Below are 25,346 nucleotides of genomic sequence, written 5' to 3' on the forward strand. Positions count from 1 at the left end.
CGGCCAAACCAGGACGACGCTAGGCCAATTGTGCGTCGCCCCACGGACCTCCCGGTCGCGGCCGGCTGCAACAGAGCCTGGGCGCGAACCCAGAGACTCTGGTGGCACAGCTAGCGATGCAGTGCCCTAGACCACTGAGCCACCCGGGAGGCCCTTGTATTCTACTATTCTAACGTCCAAAAGTAAATTGAGACCCCGACTGGGGGTGGCTAATGATCTCGAACCAAGTAGGCTGGTGGTTTGGTTAAAAATGGCCATACTCAGCTTTCTACTCTTGTTCAGTCTCCATTGCTGCCCACGAACAAAAATTAAAAGGATGGCACAAAATAGTCTGTCTAACACCTCCATAGTTAAAAATCAAGGATCAAAACAATGTCGCTGTCGAATTACGTCATCGGTTGAAGTCTTAAAATCTCTAGCCGTTTTTCCGGGAAATGAAACCTAGTCCTGTTTCGGCAAATGGAAAACAAACAAGAACCAGCAAGGCCAGTTTGTGCTGGTTTCGGCACAACCTGGCATGGTTTGGATATTCTAAAGCAATTCCTTATGCCTGGGGCTGGCCCTGGATGCACCAGAAGATGCATAGAGAATCGTACACTCAAATTGCAGCGCACCAATCACATTCTTCGCTAAACTTAGATATGAAGCTTTCCAGTGGGAATACTGATCTTGCAGATGATTCATTCCCCAGAGGTGCAATGGGTCGTCACATCCCCCATATTGTATTGGATGTCACAAACTGTTACAAATCCTCAGGTGCATTGTGGGTCACTCACCTGCTCTCAAGTTCCACATTGCTGTCCAGGACCCAGCTGTCCTGCAGCTGGACACATTCAGCTGTGCTCTGCAACTCAGCCGCCAGGCCAGCCGAGGGGGGCGGGCTCAGGCTCCGCTGATTGGCCAGCGAGCCGCGGCTCAACGATGTAATCGACGGGTGCTGTTTGTGGTGAGTGGGCGGAGCTGGTGGTAGAGGAGGCTGGCCTTGTTGACTGGGCAGTTTGTCTCCTGTTGAAAGGGAAACAGAAAGGAGATTGTAAAGGAGACTGTAAGCACATAATGATAACACTTGAATGTAAAACTAAAACATTGTACTCAGCTAAGTATAGTACAGCTGCCTGGCATTGCATTGGGTTGTTACTATCTTGTGGGGGAGCTGCCTGCAATAGCTTGGTGATTGTGTTCGGTATAAAGCCGTGGCCATCTGACAGACAAAGAAAATGTAAATACAACCTAAAAGTGCACATCAAATGGATGAGGTGGCATCACAACATGAAATAAGAGCTTTTTATGGAGACACACATTTCAATTGTAGAAAACACAAAATGGCTGAAGGTTTGGTACTCTTTAAACCAGAAAGTAATTTAGAGAGGCAGCTGTTTCTTTTGGGGTGCTTAACAGAACATTTCATGTTTGATTACAGCTCGAGAAGGCTCTCAAATAACTAATGACCAGAACATCCATTAGAGCGCTCAGAGAACATGTTTTCCAATTTCACACAAAGCTATGTAATTGTCCCCCGGAATGACATGCCATGATTATCCATCCATCGTCGTCGTTAAGAGGTAAAATCTACAAAGCTGACATTTATAATTTGCTCCAGTAAATTCCAAATGGAGTTTGGTTTTAAGGGGCTAGGGCAATCTTTGAGATGATTGACAAAGTCAGGACTTTTCTTGATCTATGTCTGCATTAACAGTACGATTTGTAAAGGGTAAAGAGCAGGAGTTGAGATGTTAGAACAAAGCATGCTGGATGTTCTAATGGTCAGCTTATAGTCTTCTAATGGTTTCTACTTGTTATTTTGCCAATTCCAGCCCTGCAGAAAGACCCAAAATCATTATGACAAGTTATGGCCAGCAACATGGACTGTGCTAAAATAATGACAAGAGTGAAGACCAAAAAGAACAACTTTGTTTGAAGGACATCATGCATTGTTTCGGTGGCGCTGCCCATTTTAGTGGTTATGCAAATGGTGTCCTTGTCGGTGTGCAGTTGCCTCACTGCGCCCGTAGACACAATGCAAACCTTCAGCGGCTGACCTACGTTGCTTCCGCAAGGCTGAGGAAACGCATGCAAGTCATTCAGAAATTATTTCTATGCTGTAGAATTCATTATGTACCCTGGGCCTCTGGGAAGGGCAGGCAATAGTTGATCTGACAGTGTTCTATTCCAGGGTTATAACCTATGTAGATATTGCTATAATACCATGCATACTGAGCCACATTTATGAGTAATATCAACAAAGCCAAACTTTTAATGTAAAAGTAAATCAATGAAATGTCAGTAGCTGTTCCATTGTTTAGATGGGTAATAGCAGTGTTAAAAGACATCATTAATGTTAGACATTTCAGTACACTGAAGTGATGGGAGGAAAGAAATCTATAGTTACACTCCGCGATAATATTTTGAATGATATTATATCAATACTTTCACTCCAAATATCGATTTGTACAAAAAATATACACTGAGCAAAAGCATAAAATGCAACATGCAGCAATTTCAAAGATTTTATTCAGGTACAGTTCATATAAGGAAATCAGTCAATTGAAATTAATTCAATAGGCCCTGTCTATGGATTCCACATGACTGGGAAAACAGATATACACCGGTTGGTCACAGATACAGGGCGTGGATCAGACAACCAGTCAGTATCTGGAGTGACCACCATTTCCCTCATGCAGCGTGACATATTTCCTTAGAGTTGACCAGTGGCCTGTGGAATGCTGTCCCACTCCGACAGTATTCAATGGCTGTCCGAAGTTGTTGAATATTAGCAGGAACTGGAACATGCTGTCGTACACGTCAACCAAGAGAATCCCAAACATGCTCAATGGGTAACATGTCTGGTGAGTATGCAGGCCATAGAACTGGGACATTTTCAGCGTCCAGGAATTGTGTACAGATCCTTGCGATATGGGGCTGTGCATTATCATGCTGAAACATGAGGTGATGTAGGTGGATGAATGCCACACAATGGACCTCAGGATTTCGTCACGGTATATCTGTGCATTCAAATTGCCATCAATAAAATGCAATTGTGTTTGCTGTCCGTAGCTCATGCCTGCCCATACCGTAACTCAACCGCCACCACGGGGCATGCAGATACGCTTCCCTGAGATGGTTTCTGACAGTTTGTACAGAAAATCTTCAGCTGTGCAAACCCACAGTTTCATCAGCTGTCCGAGTGGCTCGTCTCAGACCATCCAGCAGGTGATGAAGCCAGATGTGGAGGTCCTGGGCTCGCGTGGTTACATGTGGTCTGTGCTTGTGAGGCCAGTTGGACGTACTGCCAATTTCTCTAAAACGACATTGGAGGCGGCTTATGGTCGAGAAATTAACATCATATTCGCTGGCAACCGCTCTGGTGGACAATCCTGCAGTCAACATGCCAATTGCACACTCCCTCAACTTGAGACATCTGTGGCATTGTATTGTGCGACAAAACTGCACATTTTAGAGTGGCCTTTTATTGTCCCCAGCACAAGCTGCACCTGTGTAATGATCATGTGATTTAATCAGCTTCTTGATACGCCACACCTGCCAGGTGGATGGATTATCTTGGCAAAGGAGAAATGCTGACTAAAAGGGATGTCAACAAATTGTGCACACAATTTGCGATAAATAAGCTTTTTGTGCATATGGAAAATTTCTGGGATAATTCGTAAAAATTGTAAAGGGTTTAAACACTGTTTCCCATGCTTGTTCAATGAACCATAAACAATTAATGAACATGCACCTGTGGAAAGGGTCGTTAAGACCCTAACAGCTTACAGATGGTAGGCAATTAAGGTCCCAGTTATGAAAACTTAGGACACTAAAGAGGCCTTTCTACTGACTCTGAAAAACACCAAAAGAAAGATGCCCAGGGTCCCTGCTCATCTGCGTGAACATGCCTTAGGCATGCTGCAAGGAGGCATGAGGACTGCAGATGTGGCCAGGGCAAAAAATTGCAATGTCCGTACTGTGAGACGCCTAAGAGAGCGCTACAGGGAGACAGGAAGGACAGTTGATCGTCCTTGCAGTGGCAGACCACGTGTAACAACACCTGCACAGGATCGGTACATCCGAACATCACACCTGAGGGACAGGTATAGGATGGCAACAACAACTGCCCGAGTTACACCAGGAACGCACAATCCCTCCATCAGTGCTTATACTGTCCGCAATAGGCTGAGAGAGGCTGGACTGAGGGCTTGTAGGCCTGTTGTAAGGCAGGTCCTCAACAGACATCACTGGCAACAACGTCGCTTATGGGCACAAACCCACCGTCTCCGGACAAGACAGGACTGGCAAAAAGTGCCCTTCACTGACGAGTCGCGGTTTTGTCTCACCAGGGGTGATTGTCGGATTCACGTTTATCGTCGAAGGAATGAGCGTTACACCGAGGCCTGTACTCTGGAGCGGGATCGATTTGGAGGTGGAGGGTCCGTCATGGTCTGGGGCGGTGTGTCACAGCATCATCGGATTGAGCTTGTTGTCATTGCAGGCAATCTCAACACTGTGCGTTACAGGGAAGACATCCTCCTACCTCATGTGGTACCCTTCCTGCAGGCTCATCCTGACATGACCCTCCAGCATGACAATGCCACCAGCCATACTGCTTGTTCTGTGTGTGATTTCCTGCAGGACAGGAATGTAATTTTTCTGCCATGGCCAGTGAAGAGCTTCTGGGACGTGTTGGATCGGAGGGTGAGGGCTAGGGCCACTCCTCCCAGAAAAGTCCGGGAACTTGCAGGTGCCTTGGTGGAAGAGTGGGGTAACATCTCACAGAAAGAACTGGCACATCTGGTGCAGTCCATGAGGAGGAGATGCACTGCAGTACTTAATGCAGCTGGTGGCCACACCAGATACTGACTGTTACTTTTGATTTTGACCCCCCTTTGTTCAGGGACACATTATTCCATTTCTGTTAGTCACATGTCTGTGGAACTTGTTCAGTTTATTTCTCAGTTGTTGAATCTTATGTTTAAGCAAATATGTACACATGTTAAGTTTGCTGAAAATAAACAGTTGACAGTGAGAGGACGTTTCTTTTTTTGCTGAGTTTATATAGGTAGGGTTATAGCTAGTCGGCTGTACCTGCGCTAAAACTCTGGTATTTTTCATCCTATAGTGTAACGTGTATGCTAATAATCGGGAAGCAAGTAGAGGGAGTGAATTTAATAAATAAACAAACATGGAACAAAACAAGAAACACGAGTAGCGTACAGTTATGAAACAAACAGACACAATAACGCCTCAGGAAAGAACCAAAGGGAGTGACAGATATAGGAGAGGTAATCAGGAAGGTGATGGAGTCCAGGTGAGTCTCATGAAGCTGAGGTGCGCGTAACGATGGTGGCAGGTGTGCGTAATAATGAATAAACTGGCGACAATAAGCACCAGAGAGGGGGAGCGGGAGTAGACGTGACATATAGCTTGTTCGCCATCCTCTTTTAAAATAGTGAGACATGTTTTCAGAACTTTTATTTTCATGATTAAAAATTCAGCAGACATATAGTTAGGAATATGTTTGCAACATCAAATCAAAATAAAATCCAAACTTCGTAAACATCCACTTGTCATGAATGTCTTTGGTGCCGAGACAAAGTTCACTCAACATCTTCATGTTAATTTAATAGATAGTCTAGAAGAAAAATAATAGATAGTGACTGCACATCTCAAGTGGTCTCCACACCTTATCAAGTCAACTGTACTGTGACGCTGTTAAGCAATCAAACCAACGTGCACCAGTGAGCTTCGTCATTAATTGCCACCCCTGCACTAAGGCCTTTGTGAAAAGCGTGGTGTGAAAGAGTGCCTTGCTTATGTGCTCACACGTGCGTGTGAGAGGATGTGCACACGATTGCATGTGTTGAAGTCTGTGAAACAGTCTTGGAGACAGCATGGCATTCTCTTACACCAACACACTCAGCAAATTATCCTGGTCTCTTTTAAGAGTGCGGAGCGCTGGGATGGGGAATACAGATGAAAGCGCTATGCTTTGAAATCAGATCAAGACCGATGACTCTCCTCCATAATTTGTCAATGTCATCTTGTCATCGTCTCAGTCAGACGAGATGCTTTAAAGGCCCTTTTTGATTAAATACTGCAACGCTGGCTGCTGAAACGACAACCTCATTCAGATCTTAATGGCGCTTGCGATATCTATCAAACGTTGGGTTTATGAAGCGTCTGTACTTTCGCAAGAATGTGTCTTGAAGTGAATCTCCTTTTGGTGGGTTTTTAATTCTTGTTTTTTAGAAGAATATGTTCCGGGAACATTTTGAAGTAAAATATTTTATTTTCTTCACAGGGCCATAAAGACGATTACCATTAACCTCTAGTTGTTGTTCGATGTCTGATCCATTCTCAACAGCTACACTGACCAAAAATATAAACACATCATGTAAAGTGTTGGTCCTATGTTTCATGAGTTGAAATAAAAGATCCCAGAAATGTTCCATATGCACAAAAAGCTTATTTATCTCAAATGTTGTGCACAAATTTGTTTACATCACTGTTAGTGAGCATTTCTCCTTTGCCAAGATAATCCATCCACCTGACAGGTGCGGCATATCAAGAAGCTGATTAAACCGCATTATCATTACACAGGTTCACCTTGTGCTGGGGACAGTAAAAGGCCACTCTAAAATGTGCAGTTTTGTCAAACAACACAATGCCACAGATGTCTCAAGTTTTGAGGGAGCATGCAATTGGCATGCTGACTGCAGGAATGTCCACCAGAGCGGTTGCCAGATAATTTAATGCTCATTACTCTACCATAAGCCGCCTCCAATGTTGTACATCCAACCGGCCTCACAACCGCAGACCACGTGCATGCCTTCATGTGGGTGAGTGGTTAGCTGATTTCAACGTTGTGAACAGAGAGCCCCATGGTGGCGGTGGGGTTATGATATGGGCAGGCATAAGCTACGGACAATGAACACAATTGCATTTTATTAATGGAAATTTGAATGCACAGAGATACCGTGACGAGATCCTGAGGCCCATTGTTGTGCCACTCATCCGCCGTCATCACCTCATGTTTCAGCATGATAATGCACAGTCCCATGAGGCAAGGATCTGTACACAATTCCTGGAAGCTGAAAATGTCCCAGTTATTCCATGGCCTGCAGACATGTCACACATGAGCATGTTTGGGATGCTCTAGATCAACATGTATGACAGCGTGTTCCAGTTCCTGCTAATATCCAGCAACTTCACACAGCCACAGCCATCAACAGCCTGATCAACTCTAAGCGAAGGAAACGTGTCATGCTGCATGAGGGAAATGGTGGTCACACCTGTTTTCTGATTCACGACCCTACCTTTTCTTTTTAAGGTATCTGTGACCAACAGATGCATTTCTGTATTCCCAGTCATACGAAATCCATAGAGTAGGGCCTAAATTATTCAATCAAATCATATCAAATTGTATTTGTCACATGCGCCGAATACAACAGGTGTAGACCTTTTTATTTTATTTTATTTCACCATTATTTAACCAGGTAGGCCAGTTGAGAGCAAGTTCTCATTTACAACTGCGACCTGGCCAAGATAAAGCAAAGCAGTGCAACAAAAACAACACAGAGTTACACATAAACAAACGTACAGTCAATAACACAATAGAAAAATATATTTACAGTGTGTGCAAATGTAGAAGAGTAGGGAGGTAAGGCAATAAATAGGCCATAGAGGTGAAATAATTACAATTTAGCATTAACACTGTAGAGATGCTGGGGTGCAAAAGAGCAAGAAGGTAAGTAATAATATGGGGATGAGGTAGTTGGGTGTGCTATTTACAGATTGGCTGTGTACAGGTACAGTGATCAGTAAGCTGCTCTGACAGCTGATGCTTAAAGTTAGAGAGGGAGATATAAGACTCCAGCTTCAGTGATTTTTGCAATTTGTTCCAGTCATTGGCAGCAGAGAACTGTAAGGAAAGGCGGCCAAAGGAAGTGTTGGCTTTGGGGATGACCAGTGAAATATACCTGCTGGAGCGCGTGCTACGGGTGGGTGTTGCTATGGTGACCAATGAGCTAAGGTGGGGCTTTGCCTAGCAAAGACTTATAGATGGCCTGGAGCCAGTGGGTTTGGCGATGAATATGCAGTGAGGGCCTGCCAACGAGAGTGTACAGGTCGCAGTGGTGGGAAGTATATGGGGCTTTGGTGACAAAACGGATGGCACTGTGATAGACTACATCCAGTTTGCTGAGTAGTGTGATGGAGGCTATTTTGTAAATGACATCGCCGAAGTCGAGGATCGGTAGGATAGTCAGTTTTACGAGGGTATCTTTGGCAGCATGAGGGAAGGAGGTTTTGTTGCGAAATAGGAAGCCGATTCTAGATTTAATTTTGGATTGGAGATGCTTAATGTGAGTCTGGAAGGAGAGTTTACAGTCTAACCAGACACCTAGGTATTTGTAGTTGTCCACATATTCTAAGTCAAAACCGTCCAGAGTAGTGAAGCTCGTTTGGAGGTTTGTTAGCACATTGTCCACTATACAGTTGTAGTCGGCGCATGTGACAAATAACATTTGATTTGATTATATGAACTGTAACTTTGTAACTTTGAAATTGTTGCATGTTGCATTTATATTTTTGTTCAGTATAATAGGCCCTTGACCACAACGGGTTTTCTGGGATTTGTTTTGATCTTTTGATTTTTCTTGCGATAACCATTAAAGCAGACTTTCAAGATTTCTCAGATTTTCCCTTTTCTGAAATATCTCTTTTTGATTATTCCATTTGCTCTGAATACAAGCACAATATTTAACACAGAATCAGGACGCAATTAAAAGTTATTTTACACTAGACAAACCTGAGGACTATAAGCTTGGGCCAGCATGGTAAAAGGCTTTTAAAAAATTGTGAAAGGACTGCAAATGTTTTAAGGTACTTAAGAGTCCATTAAGTGACAGAAGCAACTGATAATGGCTATGAAATGGCATTTACTATGACTATTTTGCCCTTCACCATTATGCAAATTGTAGGATATTATCACCATTCCATTCAAATGAATAAAACCAGGATGTCCCATTGTGACCATTGAGGGCTTATAGTCTACCATTTTGTAGCTGGTGAATAATTATGAACATCCCCAACCTAGCCTAATCTTTTAACCTTTGACCTAGCCTAGTCTTCAGTTGTAGTCACTAGAGGCACTATTGTGTCAATTAAGGCCTATCAGGCTATGTGTATTACAATGACAATCTCTGGTTGGATTATCGGAGCTAGTCTATAGTATTATCAGTGCTCTATAGTGGAGGGGGCAGCTTGGAGTCATATTGGAGGGCCTGGGGGAGTGAACTGAACCCTGGTGGAATACAGAAACATTAGAAGCACCTTGCCCCGGATGAGTTTTCGGGATTTCTTCAGCAAAGAGAAGGGTTGGCGCTTTCAACTATAAGGGCTGAGGTTTTTGAGAGCTCCTTTTGAATTCCATCATACTTCCTACTTTACCTTACCCTCGCATTATCCAGCTTCCCATCACATCAAATGACTGTTTTCCCAATTAATTTAACTACAGGAAGTCACAGTGTAACCAGCGTTTGAAATATTATATAATTATTGCATCAGTATGAAAGAATAAAGAAAAAACCCTTAACAAAATCAGTGGTTTCTCTTTGACCAAATATGACAAATTACAGATCATCAAAACAAGGATCACTACTTATCTGTAGCTACTGACATGTATAGCTATTAGCAAGCTGTTCAATGTTGACAGATATTATCTCATTGCCATAAAAAAAATGAAGATTATGTGTTTCATTTTAGCTGATGCACCCCAAAAAAATTATAGTATGATTCAGTTCATCCTAATAAGATAACACTGGACTAATACTTTAACTGTCACGATCGTCCTGGTAATCATACTCGGACCAAGGCGCAGCGTACGTAGAGTTCCACATGTTTAGTAATTGAAACTCACAAAAACAATAAAGAGCAACGAAACGTGAAGCTCAAGAGGTAACTACACAGAAAACAAGATCCCACAAAAACCAGTGGGGAAATGGCTGCCTAAATATGATCCCCAATCAGAGACAACGATAAACAGCTGACTCTGATTGGGAACCATATCAGGCCAACATAGAAATAAATGCACTAGATCACCCACCCTAGTCACACCCCGACCTAACCAAAATAGAGAATAAAAAGGCTCTCTATAGTCAGGGCGTGACATTAACTTCCATCTGTCCACCGGTAAGTACTCAGTTAATGTGCCACGTGATGGACAGGAGAAGAAAAACAGCCCTAGGTGTCATTACCCAACCATTAGACTGCCAATTTGTCCTGCCAGCATTATGGGTTCAACCAGGTGCTCGATGCACAGGTCTCTTCTTCATTGAGGTGCTGTCATGACCTGGATCAGTAGTGCCATTACTCAGTATAGCTGCCTCGGGTTGTCATGGTGCTGGACAGATAGAAGCAGGAAATGAATCCTTGTCGAGAGTTTGGGACGAGTGGAGGCTGGCAAAGGAGTGGCTCGACAAATTAAAGTGAGCCCCAAATGTATTAGGACAGTGACACACTCCAGTCCATTGGATTTCAAATGATACAATGACTATGAGGTTAAAGTGCAGACTGTCAGCTTTAATTTGAGAGGGTGTTTTCATCCATAAATTAGGTGAACTATTTAGAAATTACAGCACTTTATGAACATAGTCCCCCCATTTTAGGGGACCAAAAGTATTGGGACAAATTCACTTATATGTGTATTAAAGTAGTCAAAAGTTTAGTGCTTGGTCCCATATTCCTAGCACACAATGATTACATCAAGCTTGTGACTCTACAAACTTGTTGGATGCATTTGCTGTTCGTTTTGGTTGCGTTTCTGATTATTTTGTACCCAATACAAATGAACGGTAAATAATGTATTCTGTCATTTTGGAGTCACTTTTATTGTAAATAAGAATAGAATATGTTTATAAACACTTCTACACTAATGTGGATGCTACAATGATTACGGATAGTCCTGAATGAATCGTGAATAATAATGAGTGAGAAAGTTAGATGCATAAATATCATAACCCCAAGACATGCTAAGCTCTCACCATTACAATAACAGGTGGGTATGATATTTGTGCATCTAACTTTATCACTCATCATGATTCACGATTCCTTGCGGCACTGCCCCCGTTGAACAATTTATATACTGTCCATTTTGTAGGCTTATTTTCCGCATCACCATCAGAGCATTAATTCCTGGTCGCTTCAAAATTACCCATTCGAAATATGATGTGCAGTAGGCCGCCTGTCTGGACTACGTGCAGATACAATAATTCATTTCCAAACTGTGAACACCATAAGAACAATCAGTAATTTCTCTTTTCAAAAAAGGTTTTCGGCTCTAATGGTGTTCTCCACTTTGTCTTCATTGTGCCAAGTAATCCTATAATAATGTGGCCACATACTGTATCCTCCCGGTAGGACCAGTTATTCAGGAAATCTTAATGCACGCTCTGCCTCCTTTCCAATCCCAGCGGCTATTCGTCGCGCACCCAACGCTTCAATATGCCGTTTGACTTTAAACAAATGATCCGTAATAATCTCATCATGTAGGCTATACATGCAGTATATATCTGTGAGCTGTTGGCTAGAGCGCACATGCCAATACCAGAGTGGGCACATTGGCTATACCTATGCAACATTTTTTTTGTGACAAAACTATCATTTCGCCTAGAGTTGAAAATGCAATGGAAACCCATTTAACTTGTATTTTTTAATTCGGTACATGGGAATTTAACCGCACAAGTTTTTATGTGCACTATGTATTTACGTACAGATTTTTATCCACAACAAGTCAATATGATGGAAACACAACACTGATGGGAAAATGTGCATACTGTTTTAATGCAGATTTTAGAATATTCTTATGAAAATAGCCAATTGGATGGATACCTAGCTATACACACCCTAAAGACTCTGGAAAGTCTGCTAATCCAGTGTCACTTTGATTATCAAATTCAAAATCATATTTTATTTGTCACATGCGCCGAATACAACAGGTGTAGGTAGACCTTACAGTGAAATGCTTACTTACAAGCACTTAACCAACCATTAAGTTTTAAGAAAAACATTGTTCACTTCTTCCACTGGTAAGAAAGTATTTACTAAAATAAACGGAAGAGTCACACCCTGATCCTTTTCACCTGTCCAGGTGTCGCCCATCTTCCCTATTATCCCCAGTGTATTTAAATCTGTGTTCTCTGTTTGTTTGTTGCCAGTTTGTTTTGTTACGTGAAACCTACCAGCGTTTGTCCCCTTGCTCCTGTCTGTTATTGTTCCTGTTTTCTAGTCTTTCCCAGTTTTGACCTTTCTGCCTGCCCTGACCCTGCCTGCCGTTCTATACCTTGCCACACCTCTCTGGATTATTGACCCCTGTCTGCCCTGACCCTGGGACTGCCTGCTGTTCTGGACCTGTTGCACCCTTTCTGGATTACTGACCTCTGCTTGCCCTTGACCTGTTGTTTGCCTGACTCCTGTTCTAGTAATAAACTTGTGTTACTTCAAAACTGTCTGCATCTGGGTCATACCTGAAACCTGATACTGAAGAAAAAAGAAAAATAACAAATAATTAAGGAGCGACTATAAAATAACAGTAGCGAGGCTGTATACAGGGGGTACCGGTACAGAGTCAATGTGCGGGGGCACCGGTTAGTCGAGGTAATATGTACATGTAGGTAGAGGTAAAGTGACTATGCATGGGTAATAAACAGAGAGTAGCAGCATCATAAAAATGTGGGTTGGGGGGGACAACGCAAATAGTCTGGGAAGCCATTTGATTAGCTGTTCAGGAGTCTTATGGCTTGGGGGTAGAAGCTGTTTAGAAGCCTTTTGGACCTAGACTTGGTGCTCCAGTACCACTTGCCGTGCGGTAGCAGAGAGAACAATCTATGACTAGGGTGGCTGGAGTCTTTGGACATTTTTCAGGCCTTCTCCTGACACTGCCTGGTATAGAGGTCCTGGATAGCTTGGACCCAGTGATGTACTGGGCCGTACGCACTACCCTCTGTAGTGCCTTGCGGTCGGAGGCCGAGCAGTTGCCATATCAGGCGGTGATGCAACCAGTCAGGATGCTCTCGAAGGTGCAGCTGTAGAACGTTTTGAGGATCAGAGGACCAAGACCTATTTACTCGGCGTGTCAGAGGAAGCCCAAAGAAATTTCAAAGACTCCAGTCACCCAGGACATATACTGTTCTCTCTGCTACCGCACGGCAAGCGGTACTGAAGCACCAAGTCTAGGTCCAAAAGGCTTAACAGCTTCTACCACCAAGCTATAAGACCACTGAACAATTATCAAATGGCTTCCCAGACTATTTGCATTGATCTCCCCATGTTTTTACACTGCTGCTGCTCACTGTTTATTATCTATGCATAGTCACTTTACCGCTACCTTTGTGTACAAATTACCTCGACTAACCTGTACCCCCAGACATTGACTTGGTACCAGTACCCCTGTATATAGCCTCATTATTGTTATATTATTGTGCTACTTTGGTCAACAATGGTATAGCTGCAATCGCTATCTACAGTCAATGCTTCACTGAAAATCCTGAGACAAGTATTCTAAAGACTCTGCTTTTTGATAAAAAGAGATAAATGACAGCTATGAGGTTGAAACATAATCTGACAGCGTTATAGAGGGATACAGGAGAGGAAATCAAAACTGAACTTTTCTTGAACCAGTGCTTCCCAAAAGATGACACCCCACTGTCCAGTATAATCCCCAGTTGTATTGTGACATTGTAGTGGCTGACATCCCGCCTTCTAAGGGAAGGTTTACAAGGCCAAGGCAATAAATTGATATCCTACTATTACAGTGCTGTTGGACAGGGACCAGGGTATAATAAAAGAATTACAAGCCTGGGATATGGCTCTTCCAGGCCAGGCAGTTCTTATCCACGATATTGATCTGCTCCCCCACATTCATACACCTCTACACATAAGCAAACAGGCTCACACACAAAGGCACACACACACACACACACACACACATCAAAAGACTCTCCGAACCAGTTTGGCTTTCATGATGTTTTCCAATCTTCCTTCATACCAACTCTCTCCCTATCCCTCTCTCCCATATCCCCCTCTCAGCATCCCATGTACAGCAACCTGTGTACCCTCTAATGCTCCAGCCTGCACAAACGGCATTATGATATGGCCCCAGGCTCCATGCGGAGCACACAGTCAGAGTCCTGAACATTGCATATGCTTGGGAGTAGAAACAAAATAAGACAGTGTTGGTTTGCTGAGGCAACAGAGCTAACTGAGCCAACTCCAACTGGTCAATATAATGAACAGAACCTTCTCGGTTGAAGCATACAATCAAAGCTATGCGTTATATGGGGATTATATAGATTGTTAAAAACATTTATAAATTGCATGTTTGTATGCTTCATATTATAGGAAGACAGTTGGCCTCTTTCTTAATTGGGTCTAGCCAGAAACATATGAATCATTTGGGCACGCAAATAGAATATTTCAAATACATTTCCCATCGTTATCATTGCATGGTTTATGCATCAAAGTCAGATTAGTGTGTGTGTGTGTGTATCTCAACTTTGGATTCAGCCATTTGTCTTTGAGACTTAGTCAAGCACACAATACACTCACAATGAAACCACCATCCACTTTGTGAATCCCTTCCGTGGCAGTAGGCTTTAGTACCACAATTCATTAGTGAAATTGTCCAGTAAGTTTTATGCTGCTGTGTAACAGCCTTTGATTCTGAAAATGTGTTTCCTTTCATGTCAGACCTTACCACATGTTGGGTACAACTGGGAACTCAACTTACTGTCCTTCAAATGTGTCTAATGCAGCTTTAACTTACAACAGCAGACATGCATTGTCTGTTTTCCAGCCTTGATTCACCGAAAACAATATCAGTCTAGTCCTCATCTGTCATGTATCAAACCAAACCTAACATTTCACTTTGCTTGTCAGCCATTGATTTTTCAACTCAATGTTTTCTCCAAGAGGCATCCCACTCATACATATAAGCCCTCCACTAGATTCCGGAGAATTGTGGAAACAGCATAGGTTGTAGACAGATGTTTTTCCTCATGTACAGTGGCTTGCGAAAGTATTCATCCCCCTAGGCATTTTTCCTATTTTGTTGCCTTACAACCTGGAATTAAAATAGATTTTTGGGGGGTTTGTATCATTTGATTTACACAACATGCCTACCACTTTGAAGATGCAAACTATGTCTTATTGTGAAACAAACAAGAAATAAGACAAAACAACAGAAAACCTGAGAGCATAACTATTCACCCCTTCAAAGTCAATACTTTGTAGAGCTAACTTTTGCAGCAATTACAGCTGCAAGTCTCCTGGTGTATGTCTATATATGCTTGGCACATCTAGCCACTGGGATTTTTGCACATTCTTCAAGGCAAAACTGCTCAAGCTCCTTCAAGTTGGATGGGTTTCACTGGTGTACAGCAATCTTTAAGTCATACCAGAGATTCTCAATTGGATTGAGGTCTGGGCTTTGACTAGGCCATTCCAAGACATTTAAATGTTTCCCCTTAAACCACTCGAGTGTTGCTTTAGCAGTATGCTGGAAGGTGAACCTCCACCCCAGTCTCAAATCTCTGGAAGACTGAAACAGGTTTCCCTCAAGAATTTCCCTGTATTTAGTGCCATCCATAATTCCCTCAATTCTCACCAGTTTCCCAGTCCCTGCAAATGAAAAACATCCCCACAGCATGATGCTGCCACCACCATGCTTCACTGTGGGGATGGTGTTCTATAGGTGATGAGAGGTGTTTGGTTTGCACCAGACATAGCGTTTTCCTTGATGGCCAAAAAGCAACATTTTAGTCTCATCTGACCAGAGTACCTTCTTCCATATGTTTGGGGAGTCCCCCACATGCCTTTTGGCGAACACCAAACATGTTTGATAATTTTTTTCTGGCTACTCTTCCATAAAGCCCAGCTCTGTTTAGTGTATGGCTTAAAGTGGTCCTATGGACAGATACTCCAATCTCCGCTGTGGAGCTTTGCAGCTCCTTCAGGGTTATCTTTTGTCTCTTTGTTGCCTCTCTGATTAATGCCCTCTTTGCTGGTCCGTGAGTTTTGGTGGGCGGCCTTCTCTTGGCAGGTTTGTTGTGGTGCCATATTCTTTCAATTTTTTTAATAATGGATTTAATGTACTCCGTGGGATGTTTAAAGTTTTGGATATTTCTTTATAACCCAACTGTCACGACTCCAGCCGAAGGTGGCTCCCCTTCCTGTTCGGGTGGCGCTCGGCGGTCGTCGTCACCGGCCTACTAGCTGCCACTGATCCCTTTTTCCCCCTTTTATGTTTATTGGTTTCACCTGTGTGTAGTTTAGGTTGATTGGTTGGGCTTTATTAACCAGCCGGCCGGCCTGCTGGTTGTGCGGGATTATTTTTCGATGTACATGTTGTACACGGCTGTATGTCACGGTTGTCCGTGTGTTTGGGTTTTGCTGGACTGTTTAAGTCCCCCGTGTTTGGGGCATTTGTTTTGGTCAGCGTCTGTTCACTGTTGTGGTGAAATAATAAGTACGCTACCCTGAACTCTCTGCTTCCTGCGCCTGACTTCTTCCCCACTACACCCCGGGCGTTACAGCAACACTGATCTGTACTTCTTCACAACGTTGTCCCTGACCTGTTTGGAGAGCTCCTTGTTCTTCATAGTGCCGCTTGCTTGGTGGTGCCCCTTGCTTAGTGGTGTGTTGCAGACTCTGGGACCTTCCAGACAGGTGTATATATACTGAGATCATGTGACAGATCATGTGACACTTAGATTGCACACAGGTGGACTTTATTTAACTAATTATGTGACATTTGAAGGTAATTGGTTGCACCAGATCTTATTTTGGGGCTCCAAAGCAAAGGGGGTGAATACATATGCATGCACCACCTTTCCGTTTTTATTTCTTGGAATTTTTTGACGCAAGTTATTTTTTTCATTTTACTTCACCAATTTGAACTATTTTGTGTACAGTTGAAGTCAGAAGTTTACATACACTTAGGTTGGAGTCATTAAAACTCGTTTTTCAGCCACTCCACAAATTTCTTGTTAACAAACTATAGTTTTGGCAAGTCAGTTAGGACATCTACTGTGTGCATGACACAAGTAATTTTTCCAACAATTGTTTACAGACAGATTATTTCACTTATATTCACTGTATCACAATTCAGGTGGGTCAGAAATTTACATACACTAAGTTGACTGTGCCTCTATACAACTTGGAAAATTCCAGAAGATTATGTCATGGCTTTAGAAGTGTCTGATTGACATAATTTGAGTCAATTGGAGGTGTACCTGTGGATGGATTTCAAGCCTACCTTCAAACTCAGTGCTTCTTTGCTTGACATCATGGGAAAATCGAAAGAAATCAGCCAAGACCTCAGAAAAAAAATTGTAGTCTGGTTCATCCTTGGGAGCAATTTCCAAACGCCTGAAGGTACCACGATCATCTGTACAAACAATAGTACGCAAGTATAAACACCATGGGACCACGCAGCCGTCATACCACTCAGGAAGGAGACGTGTTCTGTCTCCTATGGATGAACGTACTTTTGTGCGAAATGTGCAAATCAATCCAGGAACAACAGCAAAGGACCTTGTGAAGATGCTGAAAGAAACAGGTACAAAAGTATCTATATCCACAGTAAAACGAGTCCTATATCGACATAACCTGAAAGGCTGCTCAGCAAGGAAGAAGCCACTGCTCTATAACCGCCATAAAAAAGCCAGACTACGGTTTGAAACTGCACATGGGGACAAATATCGTACTTTTTGGAGAAATGTCCTCTGGTCTGATGAAACAAAAATAGAACTGTTTGGCCATAATGACCATTGTTATGTTTGGAGGAAAAAGGGGGATGCTTACAAGCCGAAGAACACCATCCCAACCGTGAAGCATGGGGGTGGCAGCATCATGTTGTGGGGGTGCATTGCTGCAGGAGGGACTGGTCACGTCACAAAATAGATGGCATCATGAGGGAGGAAAATTATGTGGATATATTGAAGCAACATCTCAAGACATCTGTCAGAAAGTTAAAGCTTGGTTGTAAGTGGGTCTTCCAAATGGACAATGACCCCAAACATACTTCCAAAGTTGTGGCAAAATGGCTTAAGGACAACAAAGTCAAGGTATTAGAGTGGCCATCACAAAGCCCTGACCTCAATCCAATAGAAAAGGTGTGGGCAGAACTGAAAAAGCGTGTGCGAGCAAGGAGGCCTACAAACCTGACTCAGTTACACCAGCTCAGTCAGGAGGAATGGGTCAAAATTCACCCAACTTATTGTGGGAAGCTTGTGGAAGGCTCCACAAAACGTTTGACTCAAGTTAAACAATTTAAAGGCAATATTACCAAATACTAATTGAGTGTATGTAAACCTCTGACCTACTGGGAATGTGATGAAAGAATAACAACTGAAATAAATTATTCTGATTTCATATTCTTAAAATTAAGTGTTGATCCTAACTGACCTAAGACAGGGAATTTTTACTAGGATTAAATGTCAGGAATTTTGAAAAACTGAGTTTAAATGTATTTGGCTAAGGTGTACGTAAACTTAAAATAAATATGTGCTTAAAATATGATTTAATAATGTATCAGTTGAGTATTTATCTAGGCAAGTCAGTTAACAACACATGTTTACTTACAATGACAGCCTAGCAACATTGGGCCTAGGAACACTGCCTAGGAACACTGCTTTGTTCAGGGGAAGAACAACAGATTTTTACATTGTCAGTTTGGGGATTTGATCTAGCAACCTTTTGGTTACTGGCCCAACGCTCTTACCACTAGGCTACCTGCCGCCCCAGTATAAGGACTAATATGAACTAAATGTATATAAAATGTTCTACTGTAAATATTTTCAATTAAACACCTAATGATACTGGATCACTAGAAGAGCAGTAGTTTAGAACTGTTCTACAGGATTTGGTCAATCCTCTATCCTCCATCCATGTGCTTCAAGTATTGCATGATCTATGAATTTGAAAGTGGTCACATTTCCCAAGCCCCATCCCGCATCTACCACAAAGTGTCAGGAAATTACATTTTGTGCATTTAAACAGCTTTTCTAGGAATGAATACAGCCAGAAGTGACTCTCGGCGGTATGGACAGTTTGCCTGCTGGTGCAGTAAAGCCTATGTGTGGGTGGTAGGAGAGTGCTAACAGAATGGGTACAACGAGAATGATAAACAGATAAGCAAGTGGGCTGAAAAACACTGCATATTATGTCCATGGCCTCCATACTGGAGGCATACATTGAGCTTATATGCAGAAACAAACGGCTCTATTATTTACCATGTCAGTCTTTGTTGTTGAAAAATAAGATCAAATCTCGCCCTGGCCCTATGCAGCATTATTCTCCACTTTTCCACAATGCCATTAGCTATAAATCATACTGGCAGAAATCTATTAGCATTTTAGCAAGCCATCATGGCCTTGCCACCTCTCCCATTTCTCATCCTGGTGCATCGCAAATTGCATATCAAGCTCTGACCTGCTGATAATATAATGGAGTCTTTTGAATTTGCCATGAGTGTCAAGAAAGGGAGGCGTATTGTGCAGGCCGCAACCTACTCGAAACGAGTCACTGCAGAACAAAAAGTACAACAACATTTATTTTACCATTCATCTCACTTCATTTTCCCATCTTTATACAGTGTAAATGATTTATTTAAAACCATATTTGCAATTCAAGACACTTTTGCTTGTTCTTCACCCGGGCTAATCTGGTTTACGTAATTAACGTGTGGTATTTCAAGTCAGCCATAACAATCTGCTCCATGCACTCTTCCTGTTTCACCAAACGCTAGCGGTGGGAAGTGAAGCTTGGGACATGTGGTCCCTGCTGTGTTCCTTAACACTGAAATACAAGACTCATCTGAATCTTGCTCATTAGGATATGAAATGCATCATGCAAAGTGAGGAGAGTGAGGAGAAGGCTCACAGGAGAAAATGTGAATAGAAAAGGAAATCTGTGACATATGGTTCTGTGAAATGATGAGTTATCGGCTTTGAGAGGAGCAGCTGGAAGTTCCCTAAATATTATATGGCTATAGTGCATGTTATATTATATCAGCAAAAGCGTTACTCGTATAACCAACACTTCTAGAGCCACTTCTTTGGACCAGGGGTTTCATTTGACCTTGACCAATGATGCCAATAAAAGCCATTCCAAATTAGCCTCTTTTCCCTCATCTTGCTTGGAAAACTCCTGGCTGGTATTGTAGGTGAGCACTGGGTGATGGGATGCCCCTTTTGAACACAAGAGTGAGCGAGCTATGAGTGACAGGGGAGGAGGATCAAATAAATATTTTGGCGCAAAAACAGGACACATGAGGAACCAGGTTCAGGGTGCTGTGGAGAGGAGAGAGGAGAGTCACACACCTCATGTGACTGTCAATATCTCCTCAATGCCAGCAGAAATAAGTAAATAAAACCATATGACCTGTTTTTTCCAATTATGTTGATCCAAGCACAATATTGATAATATGTCATGTCTATATGATGATGAGGATTAAGTAAGTAAGGAAATCTGGGTTTACGTTGTTCAATACATGCAGCGTTGGTTGGAATGCTAATCTGGGTTGAAGTTGTTCAATATGCAGGATTGGTTGATGAGCGAATATAAGAGTTAAAGATTTTTTTCTAAGACACTTGAGAGCCTATGCAATCCAAACTCTTAGTAACCAGACCTTGATTTGAAGTGCTCTTGGTTTTCTGAGCCTTTCTGACGTGTAACTACGTCGGGTACTAGAAAACCTGGGAAAGCCTTGGCATCTGTCCAACAAGATTTGCCGAATCCACACATACATTTCAATTCATTGTGGCAGAGCAACCTGATGACAGTGCACTCCTATGGAGGTCAATAACAGTGGTGGGACACTTTTACCCAGTGTCTTTGTGTTCCCCTTAGTGACAGCATCTCATTGTCAGGTGTTTAGCATGATAAGGTGTTTAGCCTGATAAGGTCACCACACTGGCTGATTCTCATCAATGCAATGCTTTAAAAAGAGGTTTATCCAACGGTGTAGCCTGGATCAACTAGTCTAAATGCTAAGTCTCTCTCTCTCTCAGGAGAATGGAGGCCTGGGTGCAAACACATGCGGATAAAGAACTCAAAATCAGCCATAAGGATTTGGATGAGTTAAAATACAATTAAATGACCCTTGCACTTTATTTATTTGTCATAAGGACCTGGGAAATATATTGATATTGCTAACAAAGTCAGGTAAAAGTGTCTAATAGCTGCTCTTTTAGTGTGACAAGTCTTCCGATTACATTTGTTGGTATTCCTAGGAAGACGGAGGTATTCGCAGGAAATAAAATGCAAGCGTAGCAATTGAGCTTAACTAATAAGGCAACAATTGTTCTAGAATGCCACTGGTTTCTGCTCTGGGTGGACATTAACACCCAGTAGCAAAGCTACACTATGTGGCATGCCGCCATCATCATTCCTTTTCAGCAAGTACAGAGCTAGCAGTAGTCAAATTGGGAGCTCACTGGCTTGTACTGGGAAGCCATGTTCCTCTTTGAGAGCGGCATAAGGATCGCTGTCAATCTCCTCCACGTCGAGTCAAGTTGGAGAACTGTGAGGGAGGAGAGCTGGCAAGGAATGGGAGAGGTAGAGCGCCGCGAGACATCCTCCACAGCGGCTGTGGCGATGCATTAATCACATTGGAGCTGGGTGTCCACGCTAAGAAGTGTCCGGATAAGATGTAAAGCCAAGATAGTGATGCTACAGTATGACTGGAGACGAATCCTGTCCAACAACAGTCCCTCCTTTCTCTGCCCACGTCGCATTGCAGCTCCCTGATTTGAATTTGTACATTCGTTCGGACAGAGGCTAGATGCTAAGATGTTCATTTCACTTGCAGCGACTCTATTTTTTGTCTCTCTCAAGGCAAACAGAAAATAAAGCACGTATACGTATGGGGATGATTCTGGAATGAGATTCATTATTTGTCTTTTTTTTTATTTCACCTTTTATTTAACCAGGTAGGCCAGCTGAATAATCAGCTTTTAAAAAGTGTCTGGCTGTAATTAACAAGTCCTGTTTCGATACTGTTCTCTGACATAATATAAATAACTTTTGACATACTGTATCAAGCTTGTGACTGGATGCATTTGCAGTCTGTTTTGGTTGTTTCAAATTATTGTGTTCCCAATATAAATGAACGGTAAATAATGTGTCATTTTGGAGTCACTTTTATTGTAAATAAGTATATAATATGTTTCGAAACACTTCTACATGAATGTGGATGCTACCATGATGACGAATAATCCTGAATGAATCATGAATAATTATGAGAGAGAAAGTTGAACGTCATACCTCCCAAAAATGCTAACCTGCCTTGTTATTGCAACGGTGAGAGGTTAGCATGTCTTGGGTGTATGATATTTGTGCGTCTAACTTTCTCACTCATTAGTGCTAGCTGCAAGTTGCTACAAGTAGGCCTACCTTCAATCTACAAGCGCAACTTTTTCTCTCTTACTGTCTACCATAGTGGCACACGTCACAGTCCCGCTCCCCTACTCCACTACTGCCATCTAAATAATGAATACTCTGCCACTTGCGGTAATACTCCAGTAGAGCTAGCCCATAAATAGCACAGATCCAGACAGAAAACATTCGACTTCCCCATTCACCTTTCAAAATACATAAAAACACTTTTTTTTTAAATGGTCCCCTCTGGCATTGCAAGTTAGTGACGTGTACTGTACACAGGTTTGAGGAACATGAGTTGCTTCAAGCTTTGAGTGATTGTGATAATTTAATGTCTCTGCACTGTATCTGGGTTGGAGGTTGAAAGTTTGCTCAGCATCCATTTCAAGACGACATCAAAGTAAGCCAACTATTTTAAAAGGCAGCAAAATCTCAGTTGAAATGGTACTGTAATGGCAAACGGCACCTCTGGGCTTCCTGTGATGGGTGAGTGTGTGAGAGTGAGTGAGTGAGAGAGAGAGAAGATTTACAGGCCCGGGTAGAGAGATAGAAAGAGTCGGATGAGAACCACAGATACAGAGAGAAAGAAAGAAAGAGAGGCAGAAAGTGAGAGGCAGAGACAGAGGGTTGAAAGTGAGAATATATAAAAGGTAGTGTTAATTAGCTGGAATGTTTGCCCTCTTCCAGGAACTCCTTAATGTTACGCCAGAGAAACACCAAAGCAGACGAACGTGAGAAGAAATATCTTCTTAAGTGGCCTTTTACAGGAGGACTCAAAAGCTTCCCCCGCCCCCCCCCCCCCATCCTGTGTCCCTGATTAATGCAAATGCATGTCCTATTGTATGCAGATGTGTTGACAGGCCTGGCATTTGGCGTGCGGCATCGGAAATGCCTTTCAGTGGCAAGCTCTCAGCCAATTACCAGGCAATTATTGTTTTTATATGTACATAGGACTTGATGTTAAGAATTAGGTCTAGAAATTTGAATCTGTTAACAGTTTTGCAGAATATAGACTTCACCTATGTGACTCAAAGTGGAAAAATGTTTCTCTAAATGTTTAACAAATGAGTAGAACAAATTGGTAATCTAGGTCATTTCATAGCTAGCTTAAACATGGTTACAGACGAAAATATCAAAGATATGTAACGTTTTTTTTTTTGTATGGGTGCCATGTTTTGGTGCCATGTTTTGTCATCGACGCCCGGGTAGTAGTTGTTGGGGGGGTTAACTGCCTTGCTCAAGGACAGAACTGCCCCCATTTATTTATTAATAAAAGTAGCTAATTAGAGCTGTGACACCGGGGGTGGGGGGCTAGTGTCACTGATAATCATCAACATAAAACCACGTAGCTAAATGGTCTTTTCTACCTACAGAGATGGCTTTACAGTTGGGATAATGATTGCCCTAACTATACCGGTGAACAATTTGAGAGAAGGACAATGCCCTCTGCTAGTATCATTAAAATAAGTTAGGTGCCATCATTGTACAATATTTGCAGAATGATCAAAATGTGAACAGGTTCATGTCTGACAATTATATCCAAAAATAAAGAGCAACTAATGGGTTATTCTCAAATGATTTCCAGGAGAGAAATACTGATACATACAACATTTAATTATGAAACAAAACAATACACTACAACGCTGGTTTGTAAGGACTGTGTGGGACAATAATATGTACCCATGTTACGTTTCGCGCCCATGGTACCACATACCAAATTATGTCAATTGTAAACGGAATTTACCAAATTCTGATGAAACACAAAACTGCACCATTTAATTCACTGGATTATATCATACTGTATCATAACATCAAGAAACATTGTATAACCGTTCCATTTTTTTTTTTACACTCCTGCTGTGTATTTCGTCACTTAAGTACACTATTTAGATGAATTCCCTTAAAAAACATTCAGCACTAAAAGGCACAATCTGTAACTCATGTCCAGTCAACAGTTCGGCCCCTACGCATCTTTACAAACTGTGAGGGTGGGTTTTGGAACATTTAACTGCCATTGGGTGATTAGGATTCTGTGATAACCGCTTCCAAAACCACTCCTTTTCTTTGGTTTTGGTGGGCTTTTACAAAATAATTCCACAATGTCATAGAAATGTCAGTCACAGTTACATTGTCAAGTCCCAACCCCACAGTCAACAAGCAGGTGCAGAGGCAGCACTTTTGACAGGAAATTTAAATTACAGATTGTCTCTTTAGGACATAAAGTGATATTAGAGTTGACACTGGAAATAGCAATAAAAAAACTGAAATAATTAAACTGCATAATGTATATGGGCATCATGAATATTATAAACAACTAGGATAAAATCAGACTTAATTAAACAATCAATACATCTTGAATTGAATAAAATTAATATGTGAACAGCGTAATTTAATCACATCCCTCTTATTCAGGTAGCAGCTACAAATACAGTTACCTTGCTCCACATTTTGGCTTTGGCAATAAATCATAGCTGTAGCTCCAGGGCAAGACCTCACATGACGCAATACCCACAGAGAAAAGCTTGTCGAGTTTACCCACTTGCATTTACCTGTCATCTGTAAATATATGTGGATTGCAACTGTATGACCCGGTTTGACGCCCTAGCTTATTTATCTGTGATGAATCTCTACTGCTTCATGTTGGTCGCCACTTTCTACACACCTATTACTCTGTCTGCTAAGGACTTCAATCTGTCACTGTCTCCAAGGTCATGACGTAGACCCCACAATGGTTAAATCAAAGGAGTAAAGACCCAGGAAGCAATATCTACCATCCAGGCAAGATTTGTCGTAGCCATTACCAAAACACATTGAAGGAGAGTTTCGATTGCATTGGCAATGTGCAAGTAGTGCAGACTGCAGAGAAGCATAAGAATAGAAGTTTCTGGAAGACGACATGCCTAATAATACCCACT

The 25,346-nt window shown here is 42.2% G+C and overlaps 1 protein-coding gene across 1 annotated transcript in view; it reads right to left on the reverse strand.

Annotated features, from left to right (window-relative positions):
• The window catches only part of LOC120061875 (teneurin-3-like), a 178,857-nt gene that overhangs the window by 104,288 nt on the left and 49,223 nt on the right, over positions 1-25,346 (reverse strand). The window contains exon 3 of the mRNA XM_039011653.1: positions 777-1,002. Within this exon, the coding sequence (XP_038867581.1) occupies positions 777-1,002 (226 nt within the window). The remainder of the gene's footprint in view (positions 1-776; positions 1,003-25,346) is intronic.

This window comes from Salvelinus namaycush, chromosome 17 (assembly GCF_016432855.1).
Source record: "Salvelinus namaycush isolate Seneca chromosome 17, SaNama_1.0, whole genome shotgun sequence".
Taxonomy (NCBI): Eukaryota; Metazoa; Chordata; class Actinopteri; order Salmoniformes; family Salmonidae; genus Salvelinus; species Salvelinus namaycush.